Raw genomic sequence first — 18,251 nt, 5'->3', positions numbered from 1 at the left:
AAACAAACAGAGACAAACAAAGAAACAAAAAAATTAAGCACCCTTCCTCTTTAGGACAGAAAAGCATTTTTCTGAATTTTTTTTGGAGTAGGGAGATCTGAAATCTGCTGATGAACTTCTGGGTGGATATTGCTTCTGCACAAAAAAAATATAGGTTCCAGTTCTTCTAGAAGATCACTCATGGAAATTATACCTTTTTTTCTACTCCAAAGTATCAAAAAGAGCTATAGCTGTGTTTGAAATTGCAACTTTATTGAGACTTTTATAGTATCTTGAGTTTAAGCAGTTAATTTCCTTCCTATATAATCCTTTCTGGAAGGTTTTCCTCTTCCTAAAGTAAACTGGAGGAAGAGCACTATTCAGTGTCTCTTGAAGTCCTCAGAACATCAGAAAAAGCAAATCCTGACTATTCTATTTGCGAGAAAGACTACAAGTTACAATACAGCATACTAGGAGATCCATAAAAATATTCCCCATTATCGTGCTAATTTTGCTGGAAACATGCAATCAAACTTCTTATGATCTGACTTATTTCTGTGCTGGTCTAGTTCTCAAGAATTCCTAAAAAAACAGCTGTTACCTCAGAGAATTATCCAGCCACTAAACAATCCTATCGTGTAAAATAATAATTTTCTTATTTCTCTAACTATTGAAAAGCTTCAAAGAAACTGTCACCATGCTTACTGACTCAAGAAAATATATATAAAAAAATTTTAAGCCTCAGTTCATCTGCTGAAATTTTTACACCATCTATTCCCAGCAGACCCTCACTACCACTCTTTGTTATGTTTTCTAATTGGTGAGAACATTGGTTCTTGACTGAACTCAGGGGAAAAAAAATTCTCTTAGTAAAAAAACTTGGATCCAGATTAAATTGGGAACTGGAAATATTACGGAGTCTTTTCTTTGATAGCTGACATTTTTAGGTGTTCTTGAGGGAGTGTCTGGGTTGATATTTCAATAGCATTCAGCAGTATTCATGGGTTCTTATACCTGTAAGTGCCTTGGAAAATCTGACATGAAGTGAGATACTTCAGAGGATGTCCATACATTTATAACTTGGGCTGGATAATTTCTATCTTGTTGTTGCTTTTTAATTAAACATTTTTTGGAAGTGATTAGTTTGTATCAATAGTTCAGTTGTTTCCAGAGTATTTAGGCTGAAATTCTTCCCATTGTATCAAGTAAGCTTTTCTGGCTGGCTTCTCATTAAGTGACAATGGATCCTTAGCTTTAACGTAAGTGTAATTTAATCCGTATGCAAGGTATTGCAAATATCCATCTATGGGCTGTTTTGCTTTGAAGAAAAGCCAGCATTCAAATTGACAGTAGATTAAATTCAGCCTGAAACCTTGCTGAAGCAATTTTCCAACACTCATCTGGGGCTGGATCCTGTATTTGGATCAACACAGATGGGCAGAACCCTGGGCTCATGGAGAGGTGCTGGGACTCAGCAGGATTGTAGTTCTTCCCATCTGTCTTTTTCTTTTTTTTTTTTTTCACCCCATTATGTGATTTATTTTAAAAATACAATAACACAAACAAAAAATATATTGACCAAGCAGTTTCAGCTAAGGCTTGATAAAAAAACCATTCAGAATTCTGGGATTAAGATTTAAATGCTAAAATACATGCTTAAAATAAATCTGGATGAATTTGTGTACCTACAGTGTAAAATATGACTGTTGCCTTAGATACAGCAACATTGTCTTTTGAAGATATATTATTATTTTGGACTTAGACAATCATGTTCATGTGATTGAGATAATGGCAGTTGTGCATGAGTGTTGTGACATAGCTGAGTATCACTGAGTTTCTGACTTCTGCATTTTGTAGTTATTTTTAATTGCTTATGTTTTGAAATTAAATCTTGGTCATCCAAATTTGGTTGCATGTACTTTATTGTCATTGGAATTCAGATACATAAAGCTGTGATTGATGAGTCTTTTGGAGTACAGGTGAAAAGAACAGATAGGGGAAGGGAAGAAAGACAGTTGATAATGATTGAAATGGTGACTGGATTCCCCTTTCTATGTTTCAGAAATACAAAACTCCATGGAGAAAATTTTTTACATCTATGCCAGTCTATGCAATAATTGTTGCAAACTTCTGTAGAAGCTGGACTTTTTACTTGCTACTTATTAGTCAGCCTGCTTACTTTGAGGAAGTGTTTGGATTTGAAATAAGCAAGGTATGTAAAAATAATGTAAAGCTTTTAACTTAGCAAAGTAAATATCAGAGCTACATTTGTGATATTTATTAGGAAGAAAAAAGAAAAGTGTTCTGCATCTTTATCATGGGTTTTCTAGTCTTAAATCTTATCCTTCCCCATTCCTGTTCCCTTGACCAGCACATATAAGTGAAGTAACAACAATGACAAAGGACTGAAGAGGGGAAGTTGAAGGCAGGATGAGATTTAGTGATGATCTGCTTGGGGCCGTATGGCAAAAAGACCTTCAGCTAAGTGCTTGAAACCAGATCATGCCTGATATTAGTAAGGTATCGAGAGACCCATTACGCTTCTGTCCCTTACACCCCAGGGGATGCAGGATCCCACTGAAGCTGTAAAGAAAGCATTGACGAGTGGTTCCATTTTTCCAAGCGCATTTTACAAAGCAGGACCACCTAGTTTTAGGAAGGATAGTACAATTTATCACCTTTCTATGGTCCACTTTAATGTGGTGAGAACTGATCCTCCTTTTTCACTTAGGAAGCAAAAGAGATGGTGGCAAAATATGACACATAAGGATGATCTGAGGTTCCACATAATTCATATGAATTTTGAATAAGACCTGTAATGTAAATATGGATACATGCAAACAAGCCTTCAGAGCTTACAGTAAGCTTTCTTGTAACACAGATTTCCTTCTTGTGAAAGTGATGGGGGCTTGTGCTTTTGAGAGACCTGTATTGTTTTGATATTGTTCTGTGAGGTATTGTCACCCTAAATTGTGGTGTAAGTGACAATTAGATGCATAGCTTCCAAAGGTTCACCGTATTATGGAATATTGTCAAAATTATGTAACGCTATCCTGCATTTAAAGATGGGTTTCCTTCTGTAGCTGGAGTTATATCAAGAAGCTTCACTGTGCTTGAAACATCATCTGTTACACATGGAATAAAATGGTCACATCCTATAGAATTAATCTGATCATTTTGTTCTAGGAGGTTTTTCTTAGAGTGTATTCAAAGAAATGTGGAACTTCGTAAAGAATGACAGCAAAGTCAGTTTTCACCTGCTGTGGATATGGATGCTCATAAATGAATAGCTGTCGTTTAGCCAAGAACATCTCAAAGCAGTAACTGAAACACCATAGTTACCTCATAGTTAATACCTGGCTGATTGGGAGAAACACCTATTAGCATGAAGCTAGCTGTCACAACCTAGTTGCCACATATAAACTGCAGTGAAATACAAAACTGTACAACTTTAATTGAAAAGTAGAGAAAACTTGTTTGTTCTCATGGAGTCTGTCTGCTCTGCATGCTGGTGTAACTCAAGTCAGACTCCGGGCCAGCTGATATGCTCTCCAGACAAGAATTACGCAAACCCCCCTGTGCTTAAGCACTTGTTTAGACATACCCAATAATCAGAATTCCCTGTTAGAAGAAAAGCTATGCGTACTAAACCCAACTATCTGCAAGGCAGTTATGTTGACAGAAGATAGCAAGTGGCAGTTTGTGCCATGCTCACAGGTACCCTGTCCTGCTTTGAAGGAACGGTCTTCAAATATGCTATTATATCTTGGAACAGTCACCACATAATTACTGTGTCTTACTTTGCTAGTATGTATAGCATTTTTAATGTTGTCAATGGATATTTAGTGAGTTATCTTTCACTACGTACAGAGTTTCTCAGACATATCTTTTGCCCACGTGAAATTTGAAGCTTGAGGGGTGGTCAGAAGTCAAAGGCAAATGGTGATTGTGCATGTGAGGAATCTGTCTGGACATGTTAGATTTGCAGGGCAATGCTATGCCAAACACATCACCCCCAGAAATGTAGTAATTCAGTTCAACACATTTGATCATAAATTTTCTGAAAAGAAAGGGCAGAGGGACTATAAGCCAGGGGAAAAAAGCCATTAGCTTAAACATAAACTGAAAACGATTGCATACAAAAAGTGTCACGGCATCAGAGGTTCTTAAAAACTCTTCCTGTCCTTCATAAATTTCCATGACAACTTGAGATCACACCAGTTTTGTTCACTTAATAAACAAAGGTAAGATTTTCAGTTTTAGCACATAGCCTGACATTGAAGAGAAACAATTAATTAATTGCTGAATGCTTCAGAAAATGAAGAATCAATATTTTCTTATGGTTTATACTCTACTAATGCTAGTGATTATTTTAGGTGGGTATCTTATCTGCTGTGCCGCATTTAGTGATGACAATTATTGTTCCTATTGGGGGACAAATTGCAGACTTTTTAAGAAGTAGGCAGATTCTTTCAACCACTACTGTGAGAAAGATAATGAACTGTGGAGGTAAGTCTTCCTATTTTATTAAAAAGCTTCTCGTACAGATTCAATGTCCATATAGGATGCTGTATACAGTAACCAAACTGCATGGGTTTATGTATTTATGAAGCAATGCTTCGTGCATTTTTTGTGCATTACAGATGTAGTTCCTAAATAAAAGTAAACACAGTTGTTCATATTCCCAGGTTCAATATAGATGTTTGGTATTTGAAAAAGCATTTAGACTGTTAAAGAAACAGATGAGCTTTTTGGGGGTAATTTGCCTAACCTTAGCTACTTACTGAAACTTAGCTCCTCAGCTAAACACCCTCTGCAGTAAAAATGCCCAGACTACCTGAGATTACATAGCTGACTGGAGAGGTTAAAGTTACGTGAGCTGAATCCTAGCTGTGATAAGGGCTGCAAAATTCATAAGCTGATTAAGTGTATATTCCCATTAGGGTTGGCTGGAATGACCTAACAAAATCAGAAGTATTTCTTTTCATCTTAAGACTGACAGGAAGTAACAATAAATTAGCATACAAAGAACAAAATAAGGATTATTTGAGATAGCAAGGGCATGTGATTTTTAGGGATGAAAGAAATACCTGATTATATTCCACTCTGAGGTAATGTTTGCCTCTGTCTTCCTATGAAATATTATCATATCCTAAGGCCTGTGATATGTGAGAGGGAATTAAACCTGATGCTTGGTTTTCCTTATGATTTCCCCAGGTTTTGGTATGGAAGCAACTCTTCTTCTCGTGGTGGGATATTCTCACAGTAAAGGAGTGGCTATTTCATTCTTAGTGCTTGCTGTAGGCTTTAGTGGATTTGCCATATCCGGTAAGATTATATTACTGTTATTAGTAACTTATTTTAACCTACGAGACAGAACATCTCATTTGGTTTTTATTCACCAATAGTAAGTTAAACAAAACTCAGAATTCCAAATGACATTATTTATGATCATTACTAAGGCATGTACAATTAGTAACACATTTTAGTTTCTGTTTTCACTTACTCAAGTGCTTATTTTGGGGACAATGAGTTCTGTCACTTCAGAGAAGTGTTTTTTCCTAAGATTATTTAAATAGTTACTGCCTAAATTTCAACAGAATCAAGCTGCTGGAAATGCAAGAAAACAAACAAATATTTATAAAAATAATTAACAAATCTTGTCTAGATAATGTCTTTTTGCTCCCTTCATTTTACCACTCAAGAACAGAAGGGAAATCCCTTCTGCTGGTCTGTGCGACAAAAAGAAAAATGTGGGCAACAGGAAAGGGAAGTGGTACAAGCTGGAAGAAGAAATGACATGTTATTTACAGCATGGAATGGTCATGAATGACACTGTGAAATATGAACTTTATCCCTGCTTAAGTATCTTCTGGGTTCTCTGCTCTGCACAGTCACTACTGGTATTATTTTTTTTTTAAACTGCAATTTTGGGAAGAAAATACATTAGTTATGCTTTTACAATATATTTTTGCAAGAAAAAGAAAAGCCAGTCTCCCTAGGATTATTTAACCACTACAAGCCTTTTAGGGAAAATGAAGTGCAATTAACCAATCCAAATACGTCATAGTAAAATTGTCAAGTGATAGCATTACTTTTCAGAACTGAAGTAATGCTGTGCTTTTCACGTGAATGTTTGCTGACCTTTGTATTGCAGGATTCAATGTCAACCATTTAGACATTGCCCCAAGGTATGCCAGTATCTTAATGGGGATTTCTAATGGAGTCGGGACCTTGTCTGGAATGGTTTGCCCTATAATTGTTGGAGCAATGACAAAGAACAAGGTAAATGGCAGTACAGTTTTCAAAACTTCCAGTTTAATACGGGAATCCAGGTTTCAAATAAAAGATTTTTCCATAATACAACTTGCCAGGGCATCTGTATTAAGAGTCTGGGACCTCCAGGGGATAGCATCCAGGAATGTGGAAATTTGAAGCATGCTTCACTATATGCTCACCAGGTCAAGGTTTTTTAGGTTAAAGAAAAGAGATTTTTTGAAAGAAAGATGCATATAAATGATAGGAAACTGGACACTTAGATGTTTTAGCTGTGCTGACTATCACAGCCTCAATCCCTAATTTAAATCTTTCAGCTCAGAAGAATTAGATAAGTCTATGCACTAGTCTGATTTAGCAAATTTCTTCTTACAGACACGTGAAGAGTGGCAGTATGTCTTCCTCATTGCCGCTTTAGTTCATTATGGAGGTGTTATCTTCTATGGCATATTTGCTTCAGGAGAGAAACAACCCTGGGCAGACCCTGAACAGACAAGTGAAGAGAAATGTGGCTTTATTCATGAAGATGAACTTGCTGAAGAGACAGGGGACATTACGCAGAATTATGTAAATTATGGTACCACCAAGTCTTATGGTGCTACAACCCAGGTCAACGGTGGCTGGCCTAATGGTTGGGAGAAAAAAGAGGAATTTGTACAAGAGGAAGTACAAGACTCATACAACTACAAGGAAGGAGATTATTCATAACAAACCTAAATATTGGTTATATTTTGTAGTGTTTGTGATTAAATTCATTGTGATTGTTTGCACACAGAAATAAAATGTGGTATAAACATGTAAACACATATCAAACAGGAAGGTCTTACTGTAAAAAAAAAAATACATCAAAGTGCAATCTGTATGAGTTGTGACATGTCATCACTTTCATTAGGTTATATTTGTTCTATAAACATTAGAGTTTTAAGGGTTTACTGGTCAAAACTATAGAGGCAATTAGATACTTGCAGTATACAAGAGCTAAAACTCATAACTAAGGATTAAAGCACAACTAAGCAACCAAGTTGGCACATCTAATGCTCTTTTCAGAAAGCCAAAATTACTTGATCATTAAAAATGCACTTATATATTTGTTACACTGTATTGAAAGAGATTGTGTTAAATACACACGTTTACTCAGTGCAATGTAGGAATTGTGTGTTTAGTCTAAGACAAGAGCTTTCTTAACAAAGAAAGGCTGAGTCCTAGGCGTTTACAGAGGATTGATCCAGTTCCTTTAATGGTAATTGTGTCAAGCCTAAAGAAAAAATAGGACATACTGTATGTTTATTGTGAATACATGCTGCAGGCTACTCTGTGATAAATAAAGGAGTTATTTAGAAGTTTTATACTGAATGTTTGGGCACAAATTCTTATTTCTATTCTTTACAGAATCTTAAGAAATTATGGATGTTGTCATGTTCTTCCCTGTATTTATCAACTAATACAAAACCAATATGTAATGTTAAGTCTGACTATACATGCAGACTGTCAAATCCCTTTATTAAAAAACAAGCTTTACTATTCTATTCTTTGCAGTATATGCCAACTTTGTACTGGTGACTTTAGAGAGAAGAAACCCGATATAACCTAGAAAAAGATATAGTCTTTTACAAAATTCCAAAGAGAAATTTACTATGAGCAAGTAGCCCTATGAAAAAGGATGTATTTGTTTTGCAGAATATTTTGAAGCCAATAGAAGAAACAGAGAATAATTTAATCCTTATTCTTCCCTTAATAGCTTTCATATTTTTACACACCGTGCCACAGTTGTATACATAGATATAAGTTTATTGAAGATACTGTAATTATAGAAAATGTTGCTATTTTAGAAATCCCTGAAATAAAAAATGTATTTGTCTTTCAATTAAACCTAATAATAATGGACACTGAATATGAGTAACATATAAACTCACAATAAACCAAAGTGGTAAATAACTAGTGTTGGGTTGAAACAAGCCAACAAGCATCACGCTTGTCTTTTTAGCATAACTCAACAGTGACTGCAACATTAGTGTACCAAGCAATAAGTGCAATGCATTATGAAGTGCATAATCTTCTAGACTATATATTAACCTTCATTTAGCTTGTTGTATATATTTGGGGTTGTTGGGATTAAACCAAACTGAACCAACTGAAGTTAGCAACACCAGACCACTTCTTAATACTCTAAAATGACAACAATGATCCATTTCTTAATTCAATCAAATGATTATTATTGTATGTAATAATCCATTCTGGATTCTTGGTCTGTTCATTGTATTGTGCTAGTGATTGGAAACCCTGCTACCGCAATATACAACTTGAGGATTGTTTCTTCTCCTTTTTTTTTAATGCAAATCATACCTTGACCTTAAGAAAAAAGTATTTTGCTTTGTGCCTCAAAGTGATGTAAAATGTGACCATAGCTTTTGCTGTGTTTAATGAAAAAGATGTGGACTGTGTCACTTTTGTTGCTGCAAAAAGTGTTAATAAAATGCTCTATTTATCCTTTTATATAAAAAAGGACCATTGTAGTTTCTTGTCATTTTTTTAGATGCACTTTAATATAGATGACTAATATTATAGTAACAGCAGAACAAATTCTGCTACTGATGTGGAGATAATATGTTATGTCCCAGCTGGGAGCTATGCTGAATACCCGATGTCCTTCATTGTCTACTCTCTCCTCTCGCCATGCACAGGTGTGTGGTGGGAAAGGTGCCTAACTCCAAATTGTTGTTCCTCCTCTCATAAGGATGGCTGGAGTAGGTGTGGAAGAGAAAGGAGCAGAGGGATCAGTGTGGCAGCCAATGCAGTGAAACTGAGAAACACAGACTAGTCTGTGTTAGCTAAAGAGCTGGCATGGATCAGCATTCTCCAAAGAAAATGAAAAGCATCACAGACTGCTGTTCTCAGAATTTCTTTCCTTCCTTGCTCCTGCAACAAGACTCCTTAACTGAAACATAATGTTACTTTCCCTCCATCTTTAGGTAGACCATATGGGAATCAGTAAATTCAAGAAAATCTGTTTTAAAACTAAGTTTTTTTCTAACAAAAGTTTTGTTCTTCAGTAATTTTCTTGCACCAAGCAAAAGAATGTAGAAACATCAAACTGAACAAAAGGTTGCAAAACACTAGACAGAACAGTAATGGGCCTCGTGTTTCTCACCGATAGGCTAGTTGTCATGAGATGCTGAGTCAGGTAACACACAAAGTCACTGCTAATTGTTTTGATGGACTGGTGTGATGTTGCCATGGAAAATTCCTGAAAGATTTAAAAGTGGGATAAATAGGGGTTGTAAAAGTACTCTTGTGTTTATTGCGGCAAGTGGACAGCTCAGAAAATGAAAACTAATTAACAAAATAAAAATCAATTCTTTGCTTGCAGTTGGAGTTGTTTCAATAATTTCCTTTCATTAAATAGAGGTAAATTTTTTTTTTTTCTTATTAGCTTGACACCTTTTAATTACTTACAACAAAAGAGAGACTTTAATGCAGGTATTAGATGCCACACTGTTCAGCCATGCACAATTCAGTGGGAACTCAACAATTGCCTTTAAATGCTACACCACTCTCAGATCCTCCACATGCTCTTTCTAGCACTCTCCTGCTTTGACTCCTTTACTTCCTCATTAAATTGCAGTGCAGAGGAATACATTCTTCCAGGAAGGAAGAGAAGCATGACAGTCTTTAAGATTTTTACTTCTTCACAGACTCCTATTCACAGAAAAATACAGGAACCAATCATCAGGAACAGTACTGAGAAAGAAGAAGGGGGAATGGAGAAAACAATTGGTCTTGCAAAGGATGATTAAGCGAAGACAAGCAACAAGAGCTGGATCTGTGTTAGGGAAAAGGAGCGCTGAGGGAATGTGACCCTTCATCTAAACTCCTATACCTCTTTTCAGTAAATACATTTATGTGTCTCCCTTGTTACTTCATTTTTATAAATTAGCATTGCTAAAATATACCTCTTCACACTCTTTTGAAATGTGCCTTTCCTGGCCAGCGATTTCTCTTCTGTGCTCCGATTGAAAGACTAGCTCCAAAGACGTGCCACACTTGTGCGGCACAGTGTTCTTCTTTTGGAACTCTTAGCAGCTGAAACCATCCCCATTTATCAGACTGATAAAATCTGATAAAAAATTGATAAATCAGTTTACAGTCACTTGATCATTTTGTCCTGCCACCTGTTTCTGTTCTCTTCCCCTATCTGGTACTCTCTGCTCACTTAATACGTTGAAAAAAAAAATGGAAAAAAAAAGAAAAGAAAGGAATTATTTCTCACATTTTTATTTATCAGTTGGTTATTTTTTCAGTGAAGAACAATAAGTAAAAAGAAGGGAAAGAATCCAGGCTCCATTAAAATAGAAAACCTTTGAGTTTAGACAGGATAGAATATCACCTCAAATGTTCACCTTTATGTCCTCAAATGATTTCATATAGATAGTATCACTTAACCAGTGACAATTTTTTAAATATTTGAATCTGCAATGGTCAGATCCCTGCTGTTAGCACATGCTCTTTGTTGCAGAGATAAAGCTATCATAAAGCGCTCCTCTTTGCTTTCAGAAGTGATCATGAAATTCAATGGACCAAATTTCATAGAAACACTTTTCTATGGGGGAAAAGAAAGCCTCAAGGTAAAGGCTGAATAACAGTGACAAAAGAACATCTGCAAATATGAATGAAGTCCTCTTTCAGCATGAAGCTAGGAATAGGAATGAATGTGGAAGCCAGAATAAATGTCACAGTTCAAAGCTGTAATGTTAGAAAGATAACATCACAGTCTTAGTTGCTGCCTCTGAAAGATGAAACGTTTTGTTCTTTTCAGGATAAGCTGTGAAGGAGTTTGAAGGCTAGTCTAAGTCTAGATTAACTACTTAACACCATTTGATTTTGAATTTTTCTGTGTTTTTTGCTTGAATAATTTTCATCACACTGTGAGATTTAAGGCTAAATAATCAAAGGACCTAGAACTAGTTAGATATTTTAATTAAATAGCTATGTATGTCATCTCTGATCCAGGTAATATGTCTGATGATCCTATTCTAGCTTTGCTTAACACTTTTTCATGCGGTTGTAACCCAAAGCACAGAGAAGAATGAAATGTATGATATATTTATGTATATACCGAAGCCTGTGTGCTTAGTTATACCGAGGTCAGGTGCTTAGACAGTGTCTTCCATGTTTGAGAATTAATGTTACAAAATGATTGTTTGCAAATGCCTCCTTGGTAAGGCTTTTAACATTATTAACATAGAATCCTTGAAATTTTTGCTTTAGGTCAAGTTGTGTTTTCTCAAATGCCATGGGTGAGGCATAGAAAACAATATAAAGTAAGATTCTGAGCAATAGTCCAACCTCTGGCATGCTTGTATCTATCAGGAAGCAATCAGAGAATAAGTATAAAAGGCAGATGTGATGTCAAACACAAAATACATTAGAAATTACAGGAAATAAAGTGTTGTAGGAAATTTAAGGAAAAGCTTATAGAAGAGTTACCAAATTTCCTCATGTCTGCTCATGGCAGTAGTGAGAAGAGCAAAACTGGGCATGAAGTCCTAAGTGATGATATTGATGACAAGGTGTTGCTTGTACCCTGGGGATCAAATGGCAGGTTCCATGCACAAAGAATAGAGAATGAGATGCACATTTGACATGGACAAACAGTACAGCTATATCTTGTTTAGCAAGGTTCCAATTCATACTAAGTAGTATGAATTCATTCATATCTACTCTGTGACACCTTGAACACTCAATGTATAATTTATACATGTGTAAATTTACTTCCTTTACTGCTTTTCTTACAGAAAATACAGAGATTACACGTGCCATTAGCAATCTAACAAATTAAACTGGTTAACTTGATCAGCAACAGGAAGAATTTTATTTCACATCATAAACATATGAGAAAGGTACCAGCCATCCACACAAAAGATGGTTGTTAAGATTAATCCAGTTGCAAAACTTCACTTAGAACTGAACATGAATCACATTAGAGTATTCTTCTAGATTTGTATATACATACACATACATGTCCATAAAATATGCACATATATATGTACGTAATAATCAGATATTTGGAGTAGTATTAGGAGAGAAATCTTAACGTACACAGAAAGATTTTAGTTCTCTTATGACCTGATCAAAATCCTAATGTATCCTCAGCAAGTTTAAATAGCATTTACATAGGTCTCCTCTCAAAGCCATTACAACCTACAATTAACAAGGACATCAGCAACAAGTAACAAATTTAAATTGTACATAAGGAGTTTAGCTGGCTTTGTTCTCTCTCTAAGATCCTGAAGTCTGATAGCTTGAGGGAACATCAGAACAACAATCTGAAAAAGGTCTGTAAACCTGGATGGGGATAATGGCAGGAAACATTTGGTGTTGTATTGCTTATCCTGACACTTCCACCATTACTTTTTCCAGGTCACAAATGTGAAATAATCTGTTATTTATTTTCCCTATAGCAGCAAATAAGTATTTAGTACTTACTTAAGCAGATATAATTAAGTTTCATACTATTTCTAGAGGTATGAATAGCCTAATAACATTCCCCAGTTTAAGGGATCTTTTTGACTTCAGATTGTACTTTTTCAAAGGATCTCGAATCTCTCTGGGAAAAGAAATACTAAAAAGAACTTTCCTTGAAGAATGGAATTTCTTTCACTTATGCAATTAGTTGCAATCTTCCTGCCAGTGTTCTCAAGCTTCCTGTGTATCACACACTGAAAAATCTGAACTGATTTAATAGGACATGCACAGTAAAAATGATACCAGAAAATGCTGGACTTATTATTTCCATGCTATACAGGTGAATAACACATGCACTGTAAAAATGTGTCAAGGTCCGCACAAAACAGTGTCTGGTTTAAATCAGTGTTCAGAAGATGCAAGTGTATGGCTGGATGTCCAAGGATCCAGAGAGAGGAAAAAATTTCTCATGTTTTGAAAAATATTTGTGTGATACTAGGAATTGTATCTAGAAGAATCCAGAAACATATATGATAGCCCTACTCACTTCTCTCTACCTTTCTGTAGCATGTGGGAAGGTCAGCAAATCAAAGAGAAAGGTCACTATTATGCCACAAACAGATGTAAAAAAAAAGCAAAAATGATGCTTGGAAACAGAAAATGAACTAGATTAGAAAGCATTTAAAAAGTAAAGGATAGCATTGTTAACATTGGAAGATTTTCATTTAATTAGAATTTGTCTTTTATAATTAAATGTGCCAACACTGGATAATTGCCATAGATGGCCATGAATTCAATAAGTTTGTGAGGGGTGTATGATAATTTTCTTCAAGATAAACATCAGAACAATCAACAGATCTGCTTCCAGTTTTAATCTGGAAAACTACAATGTTGTTTTCTGTTTTGCAAATGTTTTGTGGAATTAAAATTGAACTGAATGAAGACAAGGTCAACTAAAGCTCAACTTTTTTTCCCAACTGTTTTTCTGTACAGTTATGTCTGATCATAGGATCAATAAAGCACAAACTGCTTACCCTGTATGGATGAAGCACCAAATTAAATGTGATGTATGAAAAGATGCCTGTGGGCACGTACCCATTTTACACAGAAAATCCCACGGCAGCACTGTAAGCTGAAGACTGACCATCTAGGTCTACCTCAGGAGTCCTGAAGACAGTTACTTCTTGACTGGTAGCGTGATGGTGTATAATAAGAGGTGACTACGAGGAAGTGGACTGGCTGTGCTTTGTGAGCTAGTATTCTCCATTGCATGAAGATGCAAATCCCAATAACTGTTGACATATGCCATTTAATAATAAAAATGTAATAATAATATCAGCCTAAAATCTAAAAGAAGAGCTAATTCATATAACATGTATGTATACAACCAAAAACTTAAATGCTCATTTTAAGCATTTGAAAGTGAAATACATTAAAAATTGAATTAAATATATTAAATATTGCTTCAAGAAACATCTGGACTTTTCTCCCTGTTTCTCTCATATCTCTATTGTACCTATCCAATTTAAACCAGATATCTCTTTCTTTTTCAGATATGGTCTGGGTCATGCTGAGAAGCTTAAAATTTGACTTTTCCATAAATTAATACATATTTCTTGTCAAATCAAATAATAATTTTTATATACTGAACACATTCAGTAATGAATGGGACAGAAATTAAAATCTAAGAAACCAGAATTACTTCTTTAGGCCAATTATTTCAAAGGACTGTTTGCGTGTGTGTGTGTGTTTCACATGAGTAAAAAGAAAGGGTATATGTTGAAAAATAATTTACTAGTTAATTTATGTTCCTGTCTTAGAATATCCTTTCTAGCCTAGAAGCTTGTTCATACAATGCCAACCTTATTGCACCTGTCATTTGCTGTTTATATTACTAAAAGTAAATACTCCATGGTTTATTTAGAATAAAATCCTTTGGGCCATCAGTGGTTTAATTGTTCTTGTGCATTAATTTGATGTCAGAGGATGGAAAAACTACCTAGCAGAAGACATATAAGCTGGAATAATTGCTGTAGAGTTGCAATACCAGCAGTATTTAGCATTTAACTATTGGCATGATTTTAAGATCTCCTCCCTAACTAATACTGTAATGCAGAGACCATGAAACTTTGAGAATTGGGACCTACCCTCTATCTAAACACCTGGTTCTGCTCCCTACAGGGGCAGTGTGTTTTGAAGACACTGACCTCAATAAAAGGAAGATAAACCAAGTTTCTCAAAATTGCAACTGTCATGACTGTGACTGAACACTGTGCTATGTAACAGCCACGCTGCAAGCATTGACCTTCTGTTCTGGAAGAGCCACCACCAGGTAGCAGATTGTCTGCGGTGCTGCTTCTCACTAGATTTCAGTCTGTATTCCCATTTCACAGAATGGAAAAACTGAACTAGAGAGAAAGCCCTAATTATATTTTCCTCAAATTCAAAGCTGCTGGCATTAGTTCTCTGTCAGAATGCAAGCTTTATCTTCACAGGACTTTGCAATGAAAGTGGATCAGCTCCAGGGTAGTGCTGGGCTATGGCTGCTGCTGCAGTGAATCACAGCTTCAGATATAAGCCTCTCATATTCCAGGCAAATGTTCAAATCCTTCTGTCACTGAGTTCATCTTCTCCAATTTCCTGATCTGTTCTATTTGCTTAGCACAAGTTGCTAAGAAAAGAGAAATGATGTCTTTGTGCCACAGAGTCGAAGTGGGGAAGGTACAGCTCCTGGTTACCGAGGGATGTATCCATGCCCGCCTGCCATGGTGCCCAAACGCCAGATGTTCCACATATTCTGGTTCCAGCAGCAGTTAGATGTGTGTTAAGGTGTATTACCTAAGTTTCTGTCAGTAGTGATAATGGTAAGTCACACAAGAAAGACAATCCCATAAAATAACAAATGAAAAAACCTAGAGGCATTATGTCATCAGAAAAAAAACCATACCTATTTGACTAGTAAGTGAACCTGGAGGCACTGCTTGGAAATGCTTATTTCCTTTTTTGTTATTGATTCACTTAATCTTGTGAATCTATCACTTTCAATTATGTTATAAAAATGAAATAGTGGATCATATATAAGTTGATTAACAGCAACATGTTGGTAACATGACTTAATCATTCCTGGTGGGATTACTATTTCTTTTCTTGATTCTTTAATTTCAAACAACTTTGGCTTTTCTTTTCAGCAATAAAATCACAAATCATGTAATTCATCCTGGGATAATCTCATAAAAATAATCACAAAGGTATACAGAAAAAGGAAAGTGTGTGAAAGAATAAGACAGAAAAGAATCCCCCAGCTGACAAAGAGGAGAGATTTAAAGGTCACCATCAAAACAGGCTGCAAATCCAAACATCAGAGAAGACAACAAAACCAATTAGCAAAATTGTGTTGTTGATGTTTGAAACGTAACTATCTTAACAGAGTATAGACATGTTATGTAACCAAACACTTTTGGGAAATCTCAGTTGCTTTCAAAATAAAAGGTCTATGTAATTTTTATTAGGAGCTAAAGATTCTTTAAAAATAATTTTTGATGTGCATATGTTAGAGCTTATATGGACAAAAAGTGTTTATAGTGTAGCTTGAAGCCTGACACCCCAAAGTGTGACTGTGCTTCATTTGCCTGAATCAACATCCTAGGACCCACTGAGACCCTGTGCTGTCTCCAGTGAAATGGTGTTGATCTCCCAGGGAAAAATGCTGCAGCCCAGCATTTCATTTGTTGTGTGTGACCATTAATTTAATTTGTGATTACTAGCAAAGTACAGGAAGATATATACAGATGAATTATTGATCTGCTTTTGGGCACTAATTAGAGCAGGTTTACAGTTAATATCTACAGCACACTTTAACCTGTATGCAATAAGCACAAATTTAATTTGTCCTCTGCTGTTCTTGTGATTGAGTGTATGAAAACAAATCTGCATTATATTCCTAATAAAGCATTTGCGACTTAACATTTTGGTTTGCAGACATCATTCTCCTTGTTCTATATCTGTAGAAAGAACAGAGATTGTCAGTACACAACTCTGACAGAAGGCAGGGCTGGCGGTAAATTTAGCTGCATGTTAGTATTTGCTTTGCAGCAGATAAAAGGCTTTACTAAGAAAATACAGTCAAAATGAAACCCCAGACATTTTAGAGTAGTAAAATAGTGATTTAGCATATGATTATATACTGATAATGCCTTTCTGCTTTTCCTTTCTTCTTCCCCACCTCACTGAGGCTAGGTTATAGCATTTACTACCATATGGCAGCAAAGCTGAAGCTCCATTGAAGGCTTCTGCTGACACTGTACCCCTGTTGGCTGAGTGGGCAGCGCTGCCACAGCAGTGCTCCTTTCTTCCCTTTGCCGTGGGAGACAATCGTTTCAAAGAAGAGCTTTGGCTGTAGGCAGTTTAAAATAAGAAGCCTGATTGCCTGTGCTGCCAGCACAAACTTCGTGTCACACTTTACCATTAGGATTTGATCTCAGGTTTTGAGTAACCCATAATGGTGCTACACTTCCAGGTAAGCAAAACGAGACTTAACAAATCATCATCTTTCAGCAGGATCCTCTCTTACCAATTCATTTTTATACTGTTTTTAAAGGCAACATGTTTCAGATGATCCTCTACTCTAATATGACAGAAAAAATGTGACATAATCTATGTATTAAGTAAATCAATAAAATGAAGATATATACCTGAAATAACAGTTCTAATTTCTTTATCTTTGTTACTTTAAAAACTCTATTAATACTAATTATATTCACATTAGGGTTTTTGCATTAACATTCACAATTACTTCACTGCTTAGTATTGTTAGATTTTTTATACCTTCAAGAACAGAAAATAATTTCTCCTTCTTCTCTTGAGGCTTAAAAGCAGGTTTAAGTCCACAGACAGAGGAGTACATTCATCCTTGTAATTCCTCCTGCCTTCTACTGCCTCCAGGTGATGCTCAGACATCAAACCGAGCACATGCAACACACACTCACTAAAAATTCTCGTACACTGTATGTTTATATGTATATACATATGTGTGTATGTGTATAAAGATTAAAGATTACAAAACCAAGTATTAACAGTTAGGAGACATAAGAATTAAAATTTGCTTGTACAATCCTAGTCTTCTTCTCTACATATATTCTGAAACAATGCACGATGAACCAATGTATTTTTCCATGAGATCACCATGTCACTTAGTACACAAATGATTAAGATAAGCTAATGAGCAGCTATAAAATATGTTGTTTTCTCCTCCTTGTTCAATGTTATCACCCCACTTAAATCCTGATTTGAAGACAGGAAGATTAATTTCCTTGTTTACTCTTCAGTAATACTCATCACTACAGTGTTCTAGTGCTTCAGACACTGATCCACATTTCCTCAGCACCTATGTAACATAAAAGGGCCTTGATTGCATGCTTAGGTAGAGAACTAGATAAAAAAAATTAAAAAAAATATGACTAATTAATAGGGCACAGATCTGAGAGTATTTAATCCCAATTTTTCAGAACAATCGGTGATAAATGACACTAACTAAA

The 18,251-nt window shown here is 35.6% G+C and overlaps 1 protein-coding gene across 1 annotated transcript in view; it reads left to right on the top strand.

Annotated features, from left to right (window-relative positions):
* Nucleotides 1–8,757, top strand: part of SLC17A6 (solute carrier family 17 member 6) — a 33,465-nt gene extending 24,708 nt beyond the window's left edge. The window contains exons 8-12 of the mRNA XM_005240328.4: nucleotides 2,042–2,191; nucleotides 4,356–4,488; nucleotides 5,197–5,307; nucleotides 6,137–6,264; nucleotides 6,631–8,757. Coding sequence (XP_005240385.1) covers nucleotides 2,042–2,191; nucleotides 4,356–4,488; nucleotides 5,197–5,307; nucleotides 6,137–6,264; nucleotides 6,631–6,963 — 855 coding nt within the window. The 3' untranslated portion in view covers nucleotides 6,964–8,757. The remainder of the gene's footprint in view (nucleotides 1–2,041; nucleotides 2,192–4,355; nucleotides 4,489–5,196; nucleotides 5,308–6,136; nucleotides 6,265–6,630) is intronic.
* The last annotated feature ends 9,494 nt before the right edge of the window (nucleotides 8,758–18,251 follow it).

The sequence above is a fragment of the Falco peregrinus genome, chromosome 9 (genome assembly GCF_023634155.1).
Source record: "Falco peregrinus isolate bFalPer1 chromosome 9, bFalPer1.pri, whole genome shotgun sequence".
NCBI classification, from domain to species: Eukaryota; Metazoa; Chordata; class Aves; order Falconiformes; family Falconidae; genus Falco; species Falco peregrinus.
This window is presented reverse-complemented; position numbering and strand designations above follow the sequence as displayed.